This window comes from Cucurbita moschata, unplaced genomic scaffold (assembly GCF_002738365.1).
Source record: "Cucurbita moschata cultivar Rifu unplaced genomic scaffold, Cmos_1.0 Cmo_Scf00024, whole genome shotgun sequence".
NCBI classification, from domain to species: Eukaryota; Viridiplantae; Streptophyta; class Magnoliopsida; order Cucurbitales; family Cucurbitaceae; genus Cucurbita; species Cucurbita moschata.
This window is the reverse complement of record NW_019268540.1, coordinates 416,907-431,861: the sequence shown is the minus strand read 5'-3', so window position 1 is coordinate 431,861 and position 14,955 is coordinate 416,907. Positions and strand designations below refer to the sequence as shown.

At 35.3% G+C, this 14,955-nt stretch overlaps 4 protein-coding genes across 8 annotated transcripts in view; 1 reads left to right on the top strand and 3 right to left on the bottom strand.

Moving 5' to 3' along the window:
- The window catches only part of LOC111460586 (CMP-sialic acid transporter 2-like), a 12,088-nt gene extending 9,549 nt beyond the window's left edge, over nucleotides 1-2,539 (bottom strand). The window contains exons 1-3 of one of the 2 annotated variants that reach the window (XM_023103768.1): nucleotides 2,406-2,539; nucleotides 2,190-2,290; nucleotides 1,257-1,514 (exon numbers count right to left, since the gene is read on the bottom strand). In XM_023103768.1, the coding sequence (XP_022959536.1) occupies nucleotides 1,257-1,424 (168 nt within the window). In that variant the 5' untranslated portion in view covers nucleotides 1,425-1,514; nucleotides 2,190-2,290; nucleotides 2,406-2,539. The remainder of the gene's footprint in view (nucleotides 1-1,256; nucleotides 1,515-2,189; nucleotides 2,291-2,405) is intronic. The other variant, XM_023103767.1, reaches the window with a different exon arrangement.
- Nucleotides 2,540-3,526: 987 nt separating this feature from the next.
- LOC111460589 (40S ribosomal protein S15a-2-like) lies at nucleotides 3,527-6,388 on the top strand. Of its 2 annotated transcripts, none has more exons than XM_023103783.1 (4): nucleotides 3,527-3,723; nucleotides 3,799-3,990; nucleotides 5,788-5,948; nucleotides 6,074-6,388. In XM_023103783.1, the coding sequence occupies exons 2-4, from the start codon at nucleotides 3,861-3,863 to the stop codon at nucleotides 6,170-6,172; spliced, it is 390 nt and encodes a 129-aa protein (XP_022959551.1). In that variant the 5' UTR covers nucleotides 3,527-3,723; nucleotides 3,799-3,860; the 3' UTR covers nucleotides 6,173-6,388. The 2 variants fall into 2 exon arrangements, with proteins under 2 accessions (XP_022959551.1, XP_022959550.1); XM_023103782.1 differs by having other exon boundaries at nucleotides 3,528-3,723; nucleotides 3,832-3,990.
- Nucleotides 6,389-6,544: 156 nt separating this feature from the next.
- Nucleotides 6,545-11,018, bottom strand: LOC111460585 (probable protein phosphatase 2C 33). Its single transcript, XM_023103765.1, has 7 exons — nucleotides 10,759-11,018; nucleotides 10,021-10,466; nucleotides 8,987-9,355; nucleotides 8,771-8,888; nucleotides 7,405-7,628; nucleotides 6,980-7,177; nucleotides 6,545-6,843 (listed from the first exon to the last, which is right to left on the bottom strand). Exons 2-7 carry the CDS (start codon nucleotides 10,288-10,290, stop codon nucleotides 6,808-6,810), a joined length of 1,215 nt encoding a protein of 404 aa, XP_022959533.1. The 5' UTR covers nucleotides 10,291-10,466; nucleotides 10,759-11,018; the 3' UTR covers nucleotides 6,545-6,807.
- Nucleotides 11,019-11,930: 912 nt separating this feature from the next.
- The window catches only part of LOC111460583 (aspartic proteinase-like protein 2), an 8,322-nt gene continuing 5,297 nt past the window's right edge, over nucleotides 11,931-14,955 (bottom strand). The window contains exons 7-11 of one of the 3 annotated variants that reach the window (XM_023103764.1): nucleotides 14,539-14,626; nucleotides 13,722-13,797; nucleotides 12,858-12,929; nucleotides 12,355-12,546; nucleotides 11,931-12,179 (exon numbers count right to left, since the gene is read on the bottom strand). In XM_023103764.1, the coding sequence (XP_022959532.1) occupies nucleotides 12,383-12,546; nucleotides 12,858-12,929; nucleotides 13,722-13,797; nucleotides 14,539-14,626 (400 nt within the window). In that variant the 3' untranslated portion in view covers nucleotides 11,931-12,179; nucleotides 12,355-12,382. Of the gene's footprint in view, nucleotides 12,547-12,857; nucleotides 12,930-13,721; nucleotides 13,798-14,538; nucleotides 14,627-14,955 lie in introns of all 3 variants that reach the window. The other 2 variants (XM_023103763.1, XM_023103762.1) reach the window with 2 other exon arrangements.

Sequence of the window (14,955 nt, the reverse complement as noted above, 5' to 3'; positions counted from 1 at the left end):
GGGGGGGGGGGGGGGGGGGGGGGGGGTCGGTGGGAGCACCTGCTTATCTGTTATTATGGGCAATCTTCCATGTAAACTGTAAAATATCTCATTCTTGAATACCAGAAACAAAATATTGTCATCTAGTGTTTTCTTTCTATGGTTTGACAAGAAACGATTGAGTTGATTTCTACATAAAAATTGGTACTTACTGAATTTTACTCACAGTGAGATAAATTCCATTAATGTATAGAGGCAGTTGTGCTAAAGCAATTAATTACATTTCATAATTGCTATTTGCAAAAATTTCTGAAGGTTGAACACATTAATAGCAAAATAGACATATCATTCGAGAAAGTTGATGAGAGCAACACTGATAAAAATTAAAAGGGAGGACACGAAATTGTTGAGAGATACATTTCCAGGAAGCATATACACAAAGGGGAATTTGAACGATACAAGATAAATTTAATATGGTAAACTTTGAACTAATTTTTCATCTTAAAGAAAAATATATTCGTGAAATTGTTGCTTGAGTTTGTTTATAACCGGTGTGAGGGTAGTCTCATGAGACTTCATTAGATGATTCCATTGGACAAGAAGGCATTAGAGTTTGATAATAAAGAATGCAAAAATATAGAAAATTGACTGCAATCTTCTTCTATCTTTGAAGATCCCAACAAAATGCTTTCTTCTTCTAATAGGCTATGAACTAGATCAAAATCATTCTCAACGAATCCATAAAAAGTGATGCTATTTTTTTCATCGGGTCCAAGTAGAGATCAAAGGTCTTGAAGAAGGAGGAGGAGGAGGAAAGCAAAAAAAGAAAGGAAGAAGAAGAAGAAGAGGTGTTTTGTTGGTTCAATTGAGCATAAGGAATAATAGTAATCAGAAGGCTTTGCAGCGTGGGATGTAATAAGTAGGCATTGCAGTGTGGGATGCAACTAGCAACAGAGAGGCAAGGAATAATGGAGGAGAACGATAGTGGACAATGACAACAACTTGGACCAACAGAAGGATAACCATGAATAAAAAGACTGAATAAAGGCTGTCGAGGTGTCTTGCTGGTCCAATTAATCTTAAGAAATAATAGTAATTAGTAGGCTTTGCAGTGTGGGATGCACTGGTGATTGGGACAAAACAACAGCGATGTATTGCACAAAACCATTTCATAAAGGAAGGGAAAAAAACAGATAAATCTTTTGCATCACTACATTGTACTGAGAATTCACGACATAGAAAAGTAAATTAAGCAATAGGTCAGAGATGACAATCACCTGCAAACCAACCAAGATACAGTCACCAACAACCAAGAGGGTGTTTAAGGCTCGTTGCTTAGATGATACTCTGTTCTTATGTCGATCATATGCCCTGGATATACCCTTTGTAGTGGGTGAAACCAACTTGGAGTGACAAACACTGCATTCTATCATTCCGTTCTTCATCAGCCTACCGCAAAACTATTGCTTGCTCAGACCGACTCTAAACCAAAAAAGTACAGCCAACCCTGTGTAATGAAATGAAATCCAAGAGACCTAATCAATATCCCCAACGAATTAAAAATTAGTAACCAACAGACAATTTATAAACAATACAAACTTCAGCTAATGAAGGTTATGTTTCTTAAGATTACGATGGTGCACATTGAGAACAGATAAACAACATTATACAATGCAATTACCGTAAGTCAAATCGAAATAAAGATCACGTTTCTCTTATTAACAGAATCTCACCAACTTGGAGGATAATCATAAGCAATTGCTACAGTTACTACGCAAGGCATTCGTAGATCCATAACGATACATTCTCAATCGTTCTCACATTCAAAAAAACACAATGAGCATAGAGTCTAACTCCATCCCCACCTTCAAAACAGATGTTAAAAGCCAAAAACCCGGCCCTATCAGTTAAAAGGAAAAAAATAAATCAAATAAAATAAAATATCCCAAACCGTAGATCCATAAAAAACAAAATAAAATTCAGTCAGATCTTATCAATAGACCTCGTTACTCGACGGTTTCAAAAACAACAAAAAGAGAATTTCAGAGATCCTCATCAAAGCAATGTAACAAGATCATAATTCCCAAAAACAAAACCGAGTAGCTCGATGTCAATAGGTGAGAGTAAGAACCCAAATTCAGCTTCACTGAGTGCAGTCGTTAAAGCATGAAAAGAAATTAGCGTGAATCCACTCAAATCACAAAACCCACCTGATCTACACGCCTCCAGAGCCGAGCATTCAAGGAAGAATTAGCTCGACGAGAATTCCCCCGACGGAAAAACGGGCTAGCTAGATCCAACACCGCGGCAACTGCAACAGAAAAACTCAAAATAAACAGGCAAACACACTGAAAACGAACATGGATTCAGAATCGTGTAGGCTTCTAAACTCTCCTCCAGAAAATTCGATCTCTCTCCGATCTTACCTGTTACGGAATTCGAAATGCTAGCATATGCGAGGAGAACGCAAATTTCTCATATAGAGAGAGAGATCGCGCGAAACGTTTGTTGTTAAAGCTCTCTTTCTCTCTCTTTTCTTTTCTTTTTTTTTTCTTTTTTTTTTTTTTTTTTTTGGTTAAACCAAATTTTAAGATCGTTGAATTCACACAAACGCGGCTTCAGAAATTCTCTTCACCAAGAGGGTGACGCAACAATGGTGACAGACCAATCAACGGCCGGTTGAGGTTAATCTTTCTTTAGCTTTTAAGTTCTGATAAATAATTATTAAATATTTAGTAAGTTCGCCAAATTTTAAAATAATAATAATAATAATAAATAATAAATAACTATTTTAGCTTTTACCTGTCGTGCTTTAAATAAAAATTTGGAGCTGATATTATTTTAATAAATTTTTAATTTGAATATGGTTTTAAAATTTAAGAACTAAAATAGATATTTCAAACATTTAACATTCAAATTTTTAAATTTTAAATTTAAGAATTTCATATTTAATTGTCTAATTATTTTGCTTTCAAAAAATGTATATTTTCAATAGAAATTTTAATATAACCTTTAATTTTAGTCCTCAAATTTTAATTTAACTAAAATTTTAAAAAAATATATTTTATCCACAAAATGTAAACACTATATGAAGTATTAGAATAAAATTAAACTCTATGAAATATATCTCGAAGATAATAACTCGAAGAGGAATGACTAAAGTCATATGTTCTTTGGGAGGCAAGTTTGGGTTTGATTGAACCTAGGTTGGCGAACCCATGAGCAATCGAGTCCTAGCCCATTGGACCCGAGTTTTCTTTAATCACCTAATCTAAATAACCCCACGACCAATCGCTCTTAGGGCAAAAAAGGCTTAAACGTTCGGGCAATTCACAAATTTTAACAAAAAAAAAAAAAGAAAATGATAGACTCAAATGTATGAAATATTATTAATTTTGAATTGTTAAAAGCATATAGTAATTTTTTTTAAATGAAAGTTTACAATAAAACTCGTAAAAAAAAATTTTAAATGAAGGGTAAATTTGGAATAAATAAAAAAGGACTATTTTTCCAAATTTTATAGTTTTGAAAATTGCCCCCACATCTGGAAATTGCCTCCATTTCTTTCCACCGCAGTTCGGAGTCGTATCTCGAGTTAGGGCTGAGCCAACCGCGCCGTCGTTTCCTCTTCTGCCTCACCGCCTCCATTTCTTCCACCGCAGTTCGGAGTTGTATCTCGAGTTAGGGCTGAGCCAACCGCGCCGTCGTTTTCTATTCTGCCTCACCGGTTCAAATAGGTCGCAGGTAACATCACCATCAATTTCCATTTCGAAATTTCTTCTCCACGAGTCTTGTGTCAGAATTTTATCGGTAACGTAGGAAAACGCCATGATAGAGGAAATTTGGTCTCAGGTTTTGTGACTTTTCGTGTACTCTAAGATATGGGTAGGAGGATATTGAACGATGCATTAAGAGCGATTGTCAATGCTGAGAGGAGGGGAAAAGCTACGGTGGAACTCAAACCCATTTCTTCTGTTATGTCTGCCTTCCTTAAAGTCATGAAAGATCATGGTAAAACTTACGTTTCTCTTAGCTTTCTGGGTGCGGGACTAACTTGGATTTTACAGTATTGTTAGGCCCTATTAATTACATGGGATTTCTGCTCCAGTGCCTGCAATTGACAGATTCATATTGCCATTGCCTTCATGTTGAGATTTTTTTGTAATCATTTTGTATCTTTTTTTTCTTCATGGTTGATGTTATATGTACTTGTATTGTGCTTTATCATGTAGTAATTAGTTTCTGTTTGAAACAAATTGTTGTTAGTAATGTTCATTATGTTCCTCTATATTTTCGAGCTTAATTATTCTTATAAACATGTTGAAGTGTCCATTAATAATACGCAAGGAGTATTATTGATCGTTTCACCTTCTTCTTCCACACTGTACCATTCCCACTACCACCGATTCTATCCTCAATCGAAATTCTCTCCTCATTCGTCTTCTGTCAAATGTTTGTAATCTCGTGCCTATCAAACTGACTCCATCAATTTGTCTCTTTGGCATCATCAGATCTTACCTATCTTTCGGGCTCATAAATTATCTGGGTTTATTGACGGATCTTGCCCAATTCCATCTTAGTTTCTTTGGGATGATGATGGCAAGCTTGCCACAAATATCAATCCACAGTATGGCGATTGGATTGCTCAAGATCTTGTGATCAGGGCTCTCATCAATTCAATGATGTCTCCCTCTTTTGTCGCTGGTTGTTGGCTATGTCACATCTCGTGACACTTTGGTTCTCCTTGAGACCAAGTTATTTTTTTTTTGGTCTCAATTCCATATTATTCAATGGTGATCTTCTCTACAAACCCGAACCAAGAAGTCTAATGAGTTGATTGATTTGCATGGCCAACGTGCTTAAGATCTTAAAGACCGTCCTGCTTATATCAGAATGACTGTTGATGATTGAGAAATACTTATATGTATCATGAATGGTTTGCCAAATGATTTCAATGCCTTTTGCACCTCTATTCAAGCCAAGATCAGATCCTTTAACTTTTAAACATGTTTATGCTTTGTTAAAGACTGAGGAACAATCGATTGAAATGAAAACCAAGTCTATTGATTGTGCGCAAGGTTTTATGTTCGGTAGTGGTGCTTGAGGAGCTGCATGATTATAGAGGAAGGAAGTTTCTTTGGAGTGATTTTCGATCTCTCCATTCCTATTCATAAGTTTGCTTGAGACCATTGCTTTCAGTTGTTAGGCATAGGGATCCTTTTTTTTTTCTTCTTCTTTTGGTTGGTGTGCATAAGGTTTTATTTTCGGAGGTGGTGCTTAAGGAGCTTTCTGGTTGGTTGGTGTGCTGAGGTGTTTTTTTTTTTCCTCTCTCAATGGTCTTGGTTCTTGTGCAGCCATGAGTGTGATCTTTTGTTTTGTTTTTGGCAGACGCTCCCTCATTGCTGGGAGTTTTATTTTATTGCGGATTTTTTATCCGATACTTGGTTGTCACGTTTTCATTGGATCCTTCTTTGACATGTTCATTCTGAGTCTGCTCATTTAAAACCTTCATCATGATGTACTCTTTCGAAGGCTTATGTTGGGTCGTCTCTTCAAGTTTTGTGTTATTTGATTTCCCTTTGTATTCTTTGTCTATTCTTGTTTCACTCCTCCTGCAGTTTTGCGTGTGCTTTAGTCTCTTTTCATCCATCAAAGAAAAGTTTCATTTCTTGTTTAAAAAAAAAAAAAAAGAGGATTGATCTAGCCTATAGCTTGTGCTTTAATGTTATTATCACTGTCAATAATTTTGTATTAGTGATTCTACTCTGTAAGCATCTCATTTATGGAGTCGTCAAATTTTATATATAGGATATATCAATGACTTTCAAGTTCATGATCCACAACGAGTTGGAAGGATAACAGTTGAGCTGCAAGGTAGGATCAAGGATTGCAAGGCTCTCACCTACAGGCAGGACATCAAGGCAAAGGAAATTGAAGCTTACAGAATACGAACGCTTCCAACACGTCAGGTGTTTTGACTAATATATATATTTCATTCGAATCCGAGTCTATTCGCCATTCAATCTTCCCCATAAATGGTGATAGTTCTCGTTTATATTAACCAAATATTTTACTCTCTCTTGGCTCGCTACAGTGGGGTTATGTTGTGATTACTACTCCAGAAGGCATCTTGGATCATGAAGAGGCAATAAAAAGGAATGTTGGTGGTCAGGTTCTTGGATATTTTCATTAGAGAATCCCCCCCCTTTTTGCAGGTTCCTTGATTGAAAGATCCTTGTGATTTTTCTCAGATGTTTCTCATTTTGCATTGGGATCTTAGGACTTTGAGCACTGTTGTCCACTTTTTCAGTATTATTGCTCTTACCAATAACGTAAGCTTGATTTTATGTGCTTTTTTGTTAACTACTATTTCTTCCCTTACTAAAATTTAATTAGTTTGAAGTTTAAAGTTTAATTTAAACATATATACATGCATACATGCATAATATTCCGTCATACATATGGATCGACATCGTATTTTCCCTTTTGTTTCTTTCTAAAAACTCCTCCAAGCCCTCCTTCTACCTTATTTCAATACTGAAAGCAAATGTAAACCAAAGAGACGTTGAGGAAAAAGAGCTTTTATCTATCTATACATAATATTATTTCTGAGAGATGAACAGAATCAATCAAGGCTTCCACCAAATCTCTCTTCTATAAAAAGGAGAGAGAGTACAAAAAGGAAAAAACTATATATATCAATCACGATTTACAGGATGAACAGGGAAAATGACCATAATCATAGAAATGAAGATCTTTTATTTCGGAAGAAACGCGCCTGAAGCAGCAATCAAAGGTTTTGGTAGAGAGGATAGCGACCAAAGCAAGTTAAGAGAACTTAGTTTCCATTTCCTCAGTGAACTCCTGAAACAAAATCCAATTGTAAGAAACAGAGTTCCTCGAATATTTCGACGAAAATGAAGGGAAACGAAATCTATAATTTTGATTTCTTAGACTTCATCACATTGGTTTGGATGTTAGGATTTCTGAATGCTTCTACCTGCTCTTTAGGTATCGCTGTAGTGGTCTCACTAGAGTTCAGGAACAGGCAGACTACAGCACAATCATCCACCTTGGCAGCAGGGTACTTACATCTCCAAGCTCGAGTAGCTGAATCCACAAGGTTACGAGCTGCAGAGGATCTTGGGGAAGATGCAACAGTTGCCACAACCTCTTCATTTGAGAGAACATCCCAAACCTGCGAAAGGGAATAAGTAATGAAAAAGATTAGAATACATGGGGGGATGCCTTTGAAGGACAAGTCAGGTTCACAATTGGATCTCTCGGAAACCAACAATCTACTTCCTTTTTTTCTTTCGTTTTTTTTTTTTTTTTTGCAAAGAATGTGATATAAAAAGCTAATGATCAATGAAAATCTGCAAATGATCAAAATATTGACACTACGTTAATGGTTAGACATCTTACCCCATCTGTAGCCAGTACCACAAATTCATCTTTCTCAGAAAGATGATAATAAGAAACGTCAGGAACGGCTATCAAGCCAAAGTCTTTTAAACAGAAATCTCCAAAGGCTCTGGCCATAGCAAGACCAGGACAATCACTGTTGGGAAGCCAAACCCGAAAAATCTGAGGCTCACTTTGAAGAGCAAAGATTCTTCCTTTGCAAAGTCTGATCCTTTCAGCTTCCCCTATTGAAGGAAGAAACAGAAGGTTTTATACACACAAACAAACAATACTCTTGCACGAACTTTCTATTTGAGATCCTGAACCATCAATAGTGGAAGGTATTTATGATGATCGCCACACCATTACACCAAAAACAAACGAATAAACAAAAATAACCTAGGACTTGAGTAAATTAGTAAATGATAAACCTGATTTATGTTGGTAACTCTTTTGCAAACAGGAAAGCTCAAGCCACGACAAGCCAAAAGTAGGAAAAGAAGAGAACAAGGAAAATACAGACTGAGCTGCTTACTAATATTCCATACAATGAAATAGTGTATCCACCCTTTACTTAAATTTTAGAAGTTACTGTAACCATCATATAATCAGCCAACTCAAAAGCTGGAAAAAAGAAAAGGGTGCTGCCCTCAAGGAGTCCAGGTTATGAAGTTTAAGACCATGTCAACAGAGCAGGAGGAAAAAATTCCAAGATCAATAGAGAATTCTATGGACATGATCAACAGTTCTTTACAATAATGTTAGTGCTCATGAGGTAATGGCATATTGTTTCTACAGATTTCAGCGAAAAGGAAATGTTCAATTCATATCAATTATTAGCATCAATTCATCAGAGAAAACTGATAGCAAATGCTCTTCCACCAATACTCCCGATGGTCCCTTTAAGGCATGGATGGTTTAACATTTTATTCCGTACAACCAATGAATATCGTGTATTCATCAGCCCGATTGTCGGACACATGCTCACTTGAAAAATGGAAGTGATTTCTAAAAGGTGCCAACAAGTATCTGTTAGGCCCCCAATTCCATCAATATGCAAGGAGAGGCAATAAATGAATTGCAGAGACAACAAGTTACTTAGAAAGGCTGTGACATGAGCGAGGGACCACCAGGGGTCGATCAAAGGGATTTTCAGTTAGGGGAAGAAGTATATAAGTAGAGAGGGATGGCTTTCATTATTTTTATGCTTTTTGTCTATTAGAGTGTTCTAGAAGGAGAGGAGAGTTTACCGGACCTCTCTAATCAACTGGAAAGTGTTTGCATTTCCTTCAGACAAGTTAGGAATACAACATAGTATATACACAGATGTAAGAGGACACGGAAAGATATATTCATAGTTACAGGGAGAGTGAGAATAAAGGCGTACTTGGAAGATTTGGCTTGAGGTCCACAGTCAACTGAACTGCAATGAGAGAGTTAGATTTATCTCTGGTACCTAATACAGCCCTCGAGTCCCCAACATTTCCGATGATAAGATCCCGACCCTGTTTATCACAAGAAGGGTAAAAAAAGAAAAGATCAAACCACATATATTAACTGCACTTTTCAACAGCATCGAAAATGACGAGACGAAAATTAACACCTGTTTGACCAAAGCAACTGATGTTGTACCACTGGAAAAGCAATCAATATGAGGATGTAGTTTAAGCTCCTTGTCCATCACCTTAAAAGCCTTTAGAAAAGACTCTTTCAAGTTGACATACATGTCATTGTAACCGTCCTGACGAGCAAGATCACAATGAGAGATTTCAGAGTCCTTGTTAATCAGCGTTGGTGGAGAGACTCGACATCTCGCCTCAGTTTGCCCATTCCCTCTGGTAGCGTCCAATTCCCACTGAGCACTCAGTTTTAGAGGAAGAGAATCTCTGACTTTCTTTGCAACCATATGGCCAAAGGGACCGTGTCCATCAAAGACTCCACAAAAGGTTGCATCTTCTTTTGAACCAAAATTCTAAAAAAGAGAGGCCATTATTCAGACGAAACAAAAAAACATATTAAAACATAAATGCAGAAAAATAAGATCTAACAGAGCACAAAATTCACTTTTAAACAACAATATATATCTACAATTCTACTTGCAAAGCGGGTTCGTTTATTACTTCTAAACCGAACTATTAGCAATAATCACATCAATGCAAAACTTAATACCTGATAACGAAAATAGGATAACAAAAATATACAGTTACATTAGAAGGAAAAGAGAAAAATAACATCAACTCCAAACAAAAACCAAAACTAAAAAAGTGAGTACACCACTACCGCAAATTTGATAACGTTAAGGGTGGAGCGCAGAGAGAAAAACAAACATGTTTCTTATATATATATATATATATTTTGGAAAGTGGTATCTCAAGACTAATCCTTTAATATTACCCATGAAGAACTTAAAAGGAAGATATCATAAATTTTGACCCTAACTTTACATGCTATGCTCGTCAAGAATAGAGGATGTTCGACCAAATCCACATCTCTAAAATGTGTAGTTCCTGAAACACGAAGAACAGAAATACTCTACATAACGTGGATATTGAACATTCAACAGAAAAAGGATATACAATCAAAATTCACATGCAATGGCACCAAATTACCAACAAAATTTGAGAGAACGAATCAAACCTCCCAGACAATCATAGCGTCCTGATTAACGCCTTTCTTGCCTTGCCTAGTAAAGAGCGTCGCATTATCAGTTGATCCATTCAAAAACATCCGGCCAGGAACTCGATGAAGCGACATCTCCCTTGTAGCGTCATCAACGGGACAACCTCTTCTCGTAATCTTCCTCCTGGAGCTCTTTCGGGTAAAAACGGCATCATTATGAGAAGTGGAAGCGATCTCAGAATAAACGATCTTTCGGTTCTTGCGCTCCCCAGAGAGACATGATCCCATCCCGAGGGCCCTGACAACGTTTAGAAAGCACTCCAGACCTACCAAACACTCAGAACGACGCAATCCACCGTCGTCAACCTTTCAATTTGATGATTGCAATAAATTTCAATCAGCAAACCGATAGAAATCCTCTTCAGACATTTCCAAATTCCTCAGTGATGATCCCTACACAAAACCTGCCGATGTAGCACATAGACAGTGATTCAATCACGCAGGAAAGCAATCACATCGATGCAATTATCAACATAACAATGCGACAAAAACTCAAGGATTAGACATAAGTTTCCTCCGACGAGCAAAATAAACGCGGAAAACAGAGGAGATCGAAACCCGATGTAGGCGGCGACAGTGAAAAGAAACGACAAACCGACCAAAGGCAATGATTAATCACCGAAAAGTTCAAAACGACAGAACCAAAACAAAAAAAAAAACGAAAAGCAATTCTATGATCTTCAAAAGGCACTTTACCTGAGAATGCACATATGGATTTACTAAGAAATGGTTGGCGTTCCGAGAAGAAGAACAGAATCTACAATTTGACAAATTGTTGTTCAGTTCTTCATCAGGAAGAACATCAACGATCTCCTCGACCAAATTCTTGTGATTCGTTCATATTCCCGAAGTTAAAACTCCGAAATTGATCCTGTTTTTTCTCTCATTCTCTCGCTCTCTTTCCTCATCCAAATTAATACTCCAAATAAATAATTTTAGAAACTCGTCTTTGAATATTAAAGACCGCGAAACAGATAATGGTGGAAGTCACTTGTTAACATCCCAAAATTAATTAACACAAAATCCTCCTTTCCAAATCATGTCCATTCATCATCTTTCTTCGGTTTCTTGATTACAAATAAATTATATATATATATATATATAATCAACCCGTTCACTCATGTAGCCCAGTGGAAGATTTTTGTTATAATATTGAAATTTAAATTCTTATATAAATTATGTTTATAAAACTTTGTATTATAATATTTTTATGAAATATTATTAAATTTATTATAATGTTTTATATTCTTTTTATAAAAAAATAATATTTAAAAATAAAAATTATTCATCCAAATTTAATAATTTGTTAAAAATATGAAAAAAAAAATAATTATCAACCAATCTCCACGAAAATAAAGGAAGAATTTAAGGAAATGAAAATGAAAAATAATTGCTCGTTTTAAACCCCGATAGACAAATATCTATACCTTTAAATATCGTTTCACATACACTTAAGCTTATTTTCAATTTAGTCCTCTAATAATTTTAACCATTTTAAACTACAAATATGATTCAAACTTAATTTCAATTTTGTATCTATGGTTTTCAAAGATTTTTAATTGGTCCTAAATAATTAGTTAAAACTCAATAAATAAATTGGTATACATCCATATAAGAACTTTAATTTTAATTTTAGTAATATTTATCAAGATAAAAAAAAAAAAAAAATAGAATCATGATGCACATGCAATATCATAGGATTAAAAACTAAATTAATAAAAATACTCGTTAACTTGATACTTTAAAAAAATTTAATAATACTTTTAGATTTTTAAAAGAAAAGTTCAAAAATACCCTTACCATTAATTTCAAATGTCATTGGTTTAAAAAATAAACTCAGATTTTGAAAATTTCATTAAAAAAAAATAAAAAAAATACTATACTAGCTATATAAAATTACATTAATACCCCTAACTAAAAAATACAAGTAAAAAAAGCTTCTCAAACATGGAAATTTGAGAGCAATATGAACAATGCCTCCCAAGTAGAATAAATATTTCTGACATTTTTACCCTTGGGGTTCACCACAAAGCAACCTGCCCTCCTATTTTTACTACCAGAAACTATACTGCTGAAGAGGGTCTGCGAATCTTTTAGCAGACATAGCCAACTCAATTCTACAAATCTAAACACAAATCAATCAGAGATGATAGATTTCATAAGCAACTTCGAAAGAGAAATTCTCTCTCTTCCCTTTTCTTTTTCTCTCTCTCTTCATTATACACAACTGAGATGAGTTCAACATTTTAAGGAATTCTCTATACTTGATTCTGTCTGTTCTAAAAATATTACCTGTAGGGCCTGCTGTCGGGATTTTGTGTTAGCTGAGGCATCTGGAATGAGCTGACCAGTGCATCACCAAGATTAGGAATAGCAACATCACAGCCCATTTGGTATTCAATCTGTACGCTGAAGAAATGTAATGTGAACCAACTAAATGAACTGTTCCGGTTTGTTCATCTTGCACTTTGATGCTTGAAGAACCTGAAAAATCAACTACAATCTCAGATATTCACACACTAATTTCTTACCAAAGATGTCAGAAATGTTTGTTCAGTTCGTAAACGAAATAAGAAAGATTATTACACTTCAAATTGGTCTCTTTTAACATTTAAAGATTCAAACTCGGGTTTTGAGTTTCTTTAAGACATAAAGGACGATCATAAAAAAATTGAGGACCAGCACTGAAGTTCAGATAAAATACAGCAAATATTGGGGAAAAAAGAGCAAAAAAAACCATGTAATGACATGCGGCAACAACTTCGAAAACAATGAAGCAATAACTTTGTACTCACAGTTGTATTCGGTCCACCCGATTGTTTGGTTCTCGAGATCGTATAAAACTAGCTTATTTGAAAGCACTAAATCTGCAAGCAAAAGAGATATAACTGAAGGCCTAAATGACAGGAAAATGAGAACATAAGAGCAGTCATTACGCCTTTTGCTAAATTTAACACATATATGGAAGTTTCATGATGAAAGGAAAGAAAGCCATCCACTATTCAGTAGGAACTAAGAGTTGAAACACGAGAAGTCATGGATAATCACATTTACACATACGCTTACAACTACTTATACGCTCTACAACCTTTCTCGACACCATTTTATTTCCATGGTCAAGTGTTACAAGGACTGACTATTACATTTCATCCCATTATATGTAACATCCGGGAAGAGTTCGACATGCTTTCACGTTTCTCCAACGAAGGAGACGAAGGATTGAGGTAGAACCCAGTAGAAATATTAACTTGATTAACCAAAGAATAAATTAGTCGCAGCATTTAATTACTCTCCCGATATAGATAGTAGGTTTGAATCCTCACCCCTTGTTTAATTGTAATATTCTAAAAATATATCAAATATCAGCTTGGCCTTCGTCATAGCAACAGAAAAAAAACTAGGTAATATCATCAAGAAAGAGAACAGTATAGAAGCAGCATTTAGTTTTTTTTCGTTAATGGCATGATTTTTAACCCATAAAGTTCTCAGTAAACAAGAGCTCTTAATAGCACACTGCCTGAATAAGCAACTTGTACAATCAACAGAAGAATGAGGGATTATGGATATACTAAAAGTTAGCATGCCCTCTTGCCAATAGCAGGCGAATTAGAATTTTAAGACATGAACTAATATTCAGACGGACAAATTATGGAGTTTACCTCCAAAGAGGGTAACGTTCTTCCTATCCCTAGATTGCATCCCACTGTTTTGCCAACCAATACACCACAAGCCCTCCTGTGAAAGTCTATATTAGTAAACCAACTCATTCAACCACTCCGAGAGAAATAACCCGATTAGAAAACAAAATTTCAGTACATATGACAAACTCTACAAAGTAAACTATTTGGGTTCAAAAGCCTCTCAGCGTAAAATGCAAATACAAGGTCTTAGACAACCCAAGAAGCACGACAACACATTCGTCTTTAGCAAGCCCACTTGACTACTATTGACAAAATATATGCAAGGACTACATTAAATAAAACTAAAATAGAAAAGTACCAAACAATAGTTCTTGTAGATAAAAATGTCTATCTGGTCTAGAAAGCAATACTGTGAAGGCATGGCCCATCAAGACTGTTCTGCTCGCAATGTCATTTCATTTTATTTTTCAATAGTACGAAACATTAATTTTCAAACTTAAAATAGGATGAATGATATGGAAAATAGTGAAGTTCACTAGGTAAATAAATTCATAATAAAAAATCTCATCTAAATCTCATAAGAGATGAGGACAAGACCACAAATTGATTAATAGTAGTGTCAAAAAGTCCTAAGATAAAGAAAGATTGCAGTCTAAAACCAGTACTATCAGTTGGATCATAAAACGTTGATAGACATTACGGGTCTAGAAGAACTGCACCCATTCTTGTTTCAAAAAATAAAAAAAGAAAAAAGAAATAGAAAACCGCCTATTCTTGCAGTAAGGTCAAGGGTTAGTAGTCAGTACATACACAAGCGCAAGTCCAGCATACTTACATGTTGGAATAGATATTCATGAGGATAAACCTTCAACAAGAGTGAATTCTCGAAATGGAAAGTAACTGGAGGAAATCCATCATCGACACTGCAAAGAAAAATATACCAAATAAAGCAACACAGCTCCATCAATATACAGGTCAAATACAATACGTAATAACTAAAACTCTCAGTAGAGAACTGAGCAAAAAATGCTGTAGGCAAACTTTTCAGCAAAAATAAGCAGACGTACCAAGAGAACTATTGCATAGGAAAAGATCACCTACTTGGTTCTTAGGCTAAATATTTTATATATACATGCATATCTATTTCATAATAGAAATAAATTTCAATGATCTCTGAAATTTACAAAGAGAGACATAAGTCCAAGCCAAGGAGTTGCAAAAAAAAAAAAAAAAAAAAAAAAAAAAAAAAAAA

Coding starts and splice junctions, on each gene's coding strand:
- LOC111460589 (XM_023103783.1), top strand. CDS start 3,861: ATGGGTAGGAGGATATTGAACGATGCATTAAGAGCGATTGTCAATGCT. Junction 3,991..5,787: donor TAAAGTCATGAAAGATCATG/GTAAAACTTACG, acceptor TTTTATATATAG/GATATATCAATGACTTTCAA. Junction 5,949..6,073: donor GAACGCTTCCAACACGTCAG/GTGTTTTGACTA, acceptor GGCTCGCTACAG/TGGGGTTATGTTGTGATTAC.
- LOC111460585 (XM_023103765.1), bottom strand. CDS start 10,290: ATGGGATCATGTCTCTCTGGGGAGCGCAAGAACCGAAAGATCGTTTAT. Junction 8,889..8,986: donor CAGTTGCTTTGGTCAAACAG/GTGTTAATTTTC, acceptor TGTGATAAACAG/GGTCGGGATCTTATCATCGG. Junction 7,629..8,770: donor CCTCAAGCCAAATCTTCCAA/GTACGCCTTTAT, acceptor TTCCTTCAATAG/GGGAAGCTGAAAGGATCAGA.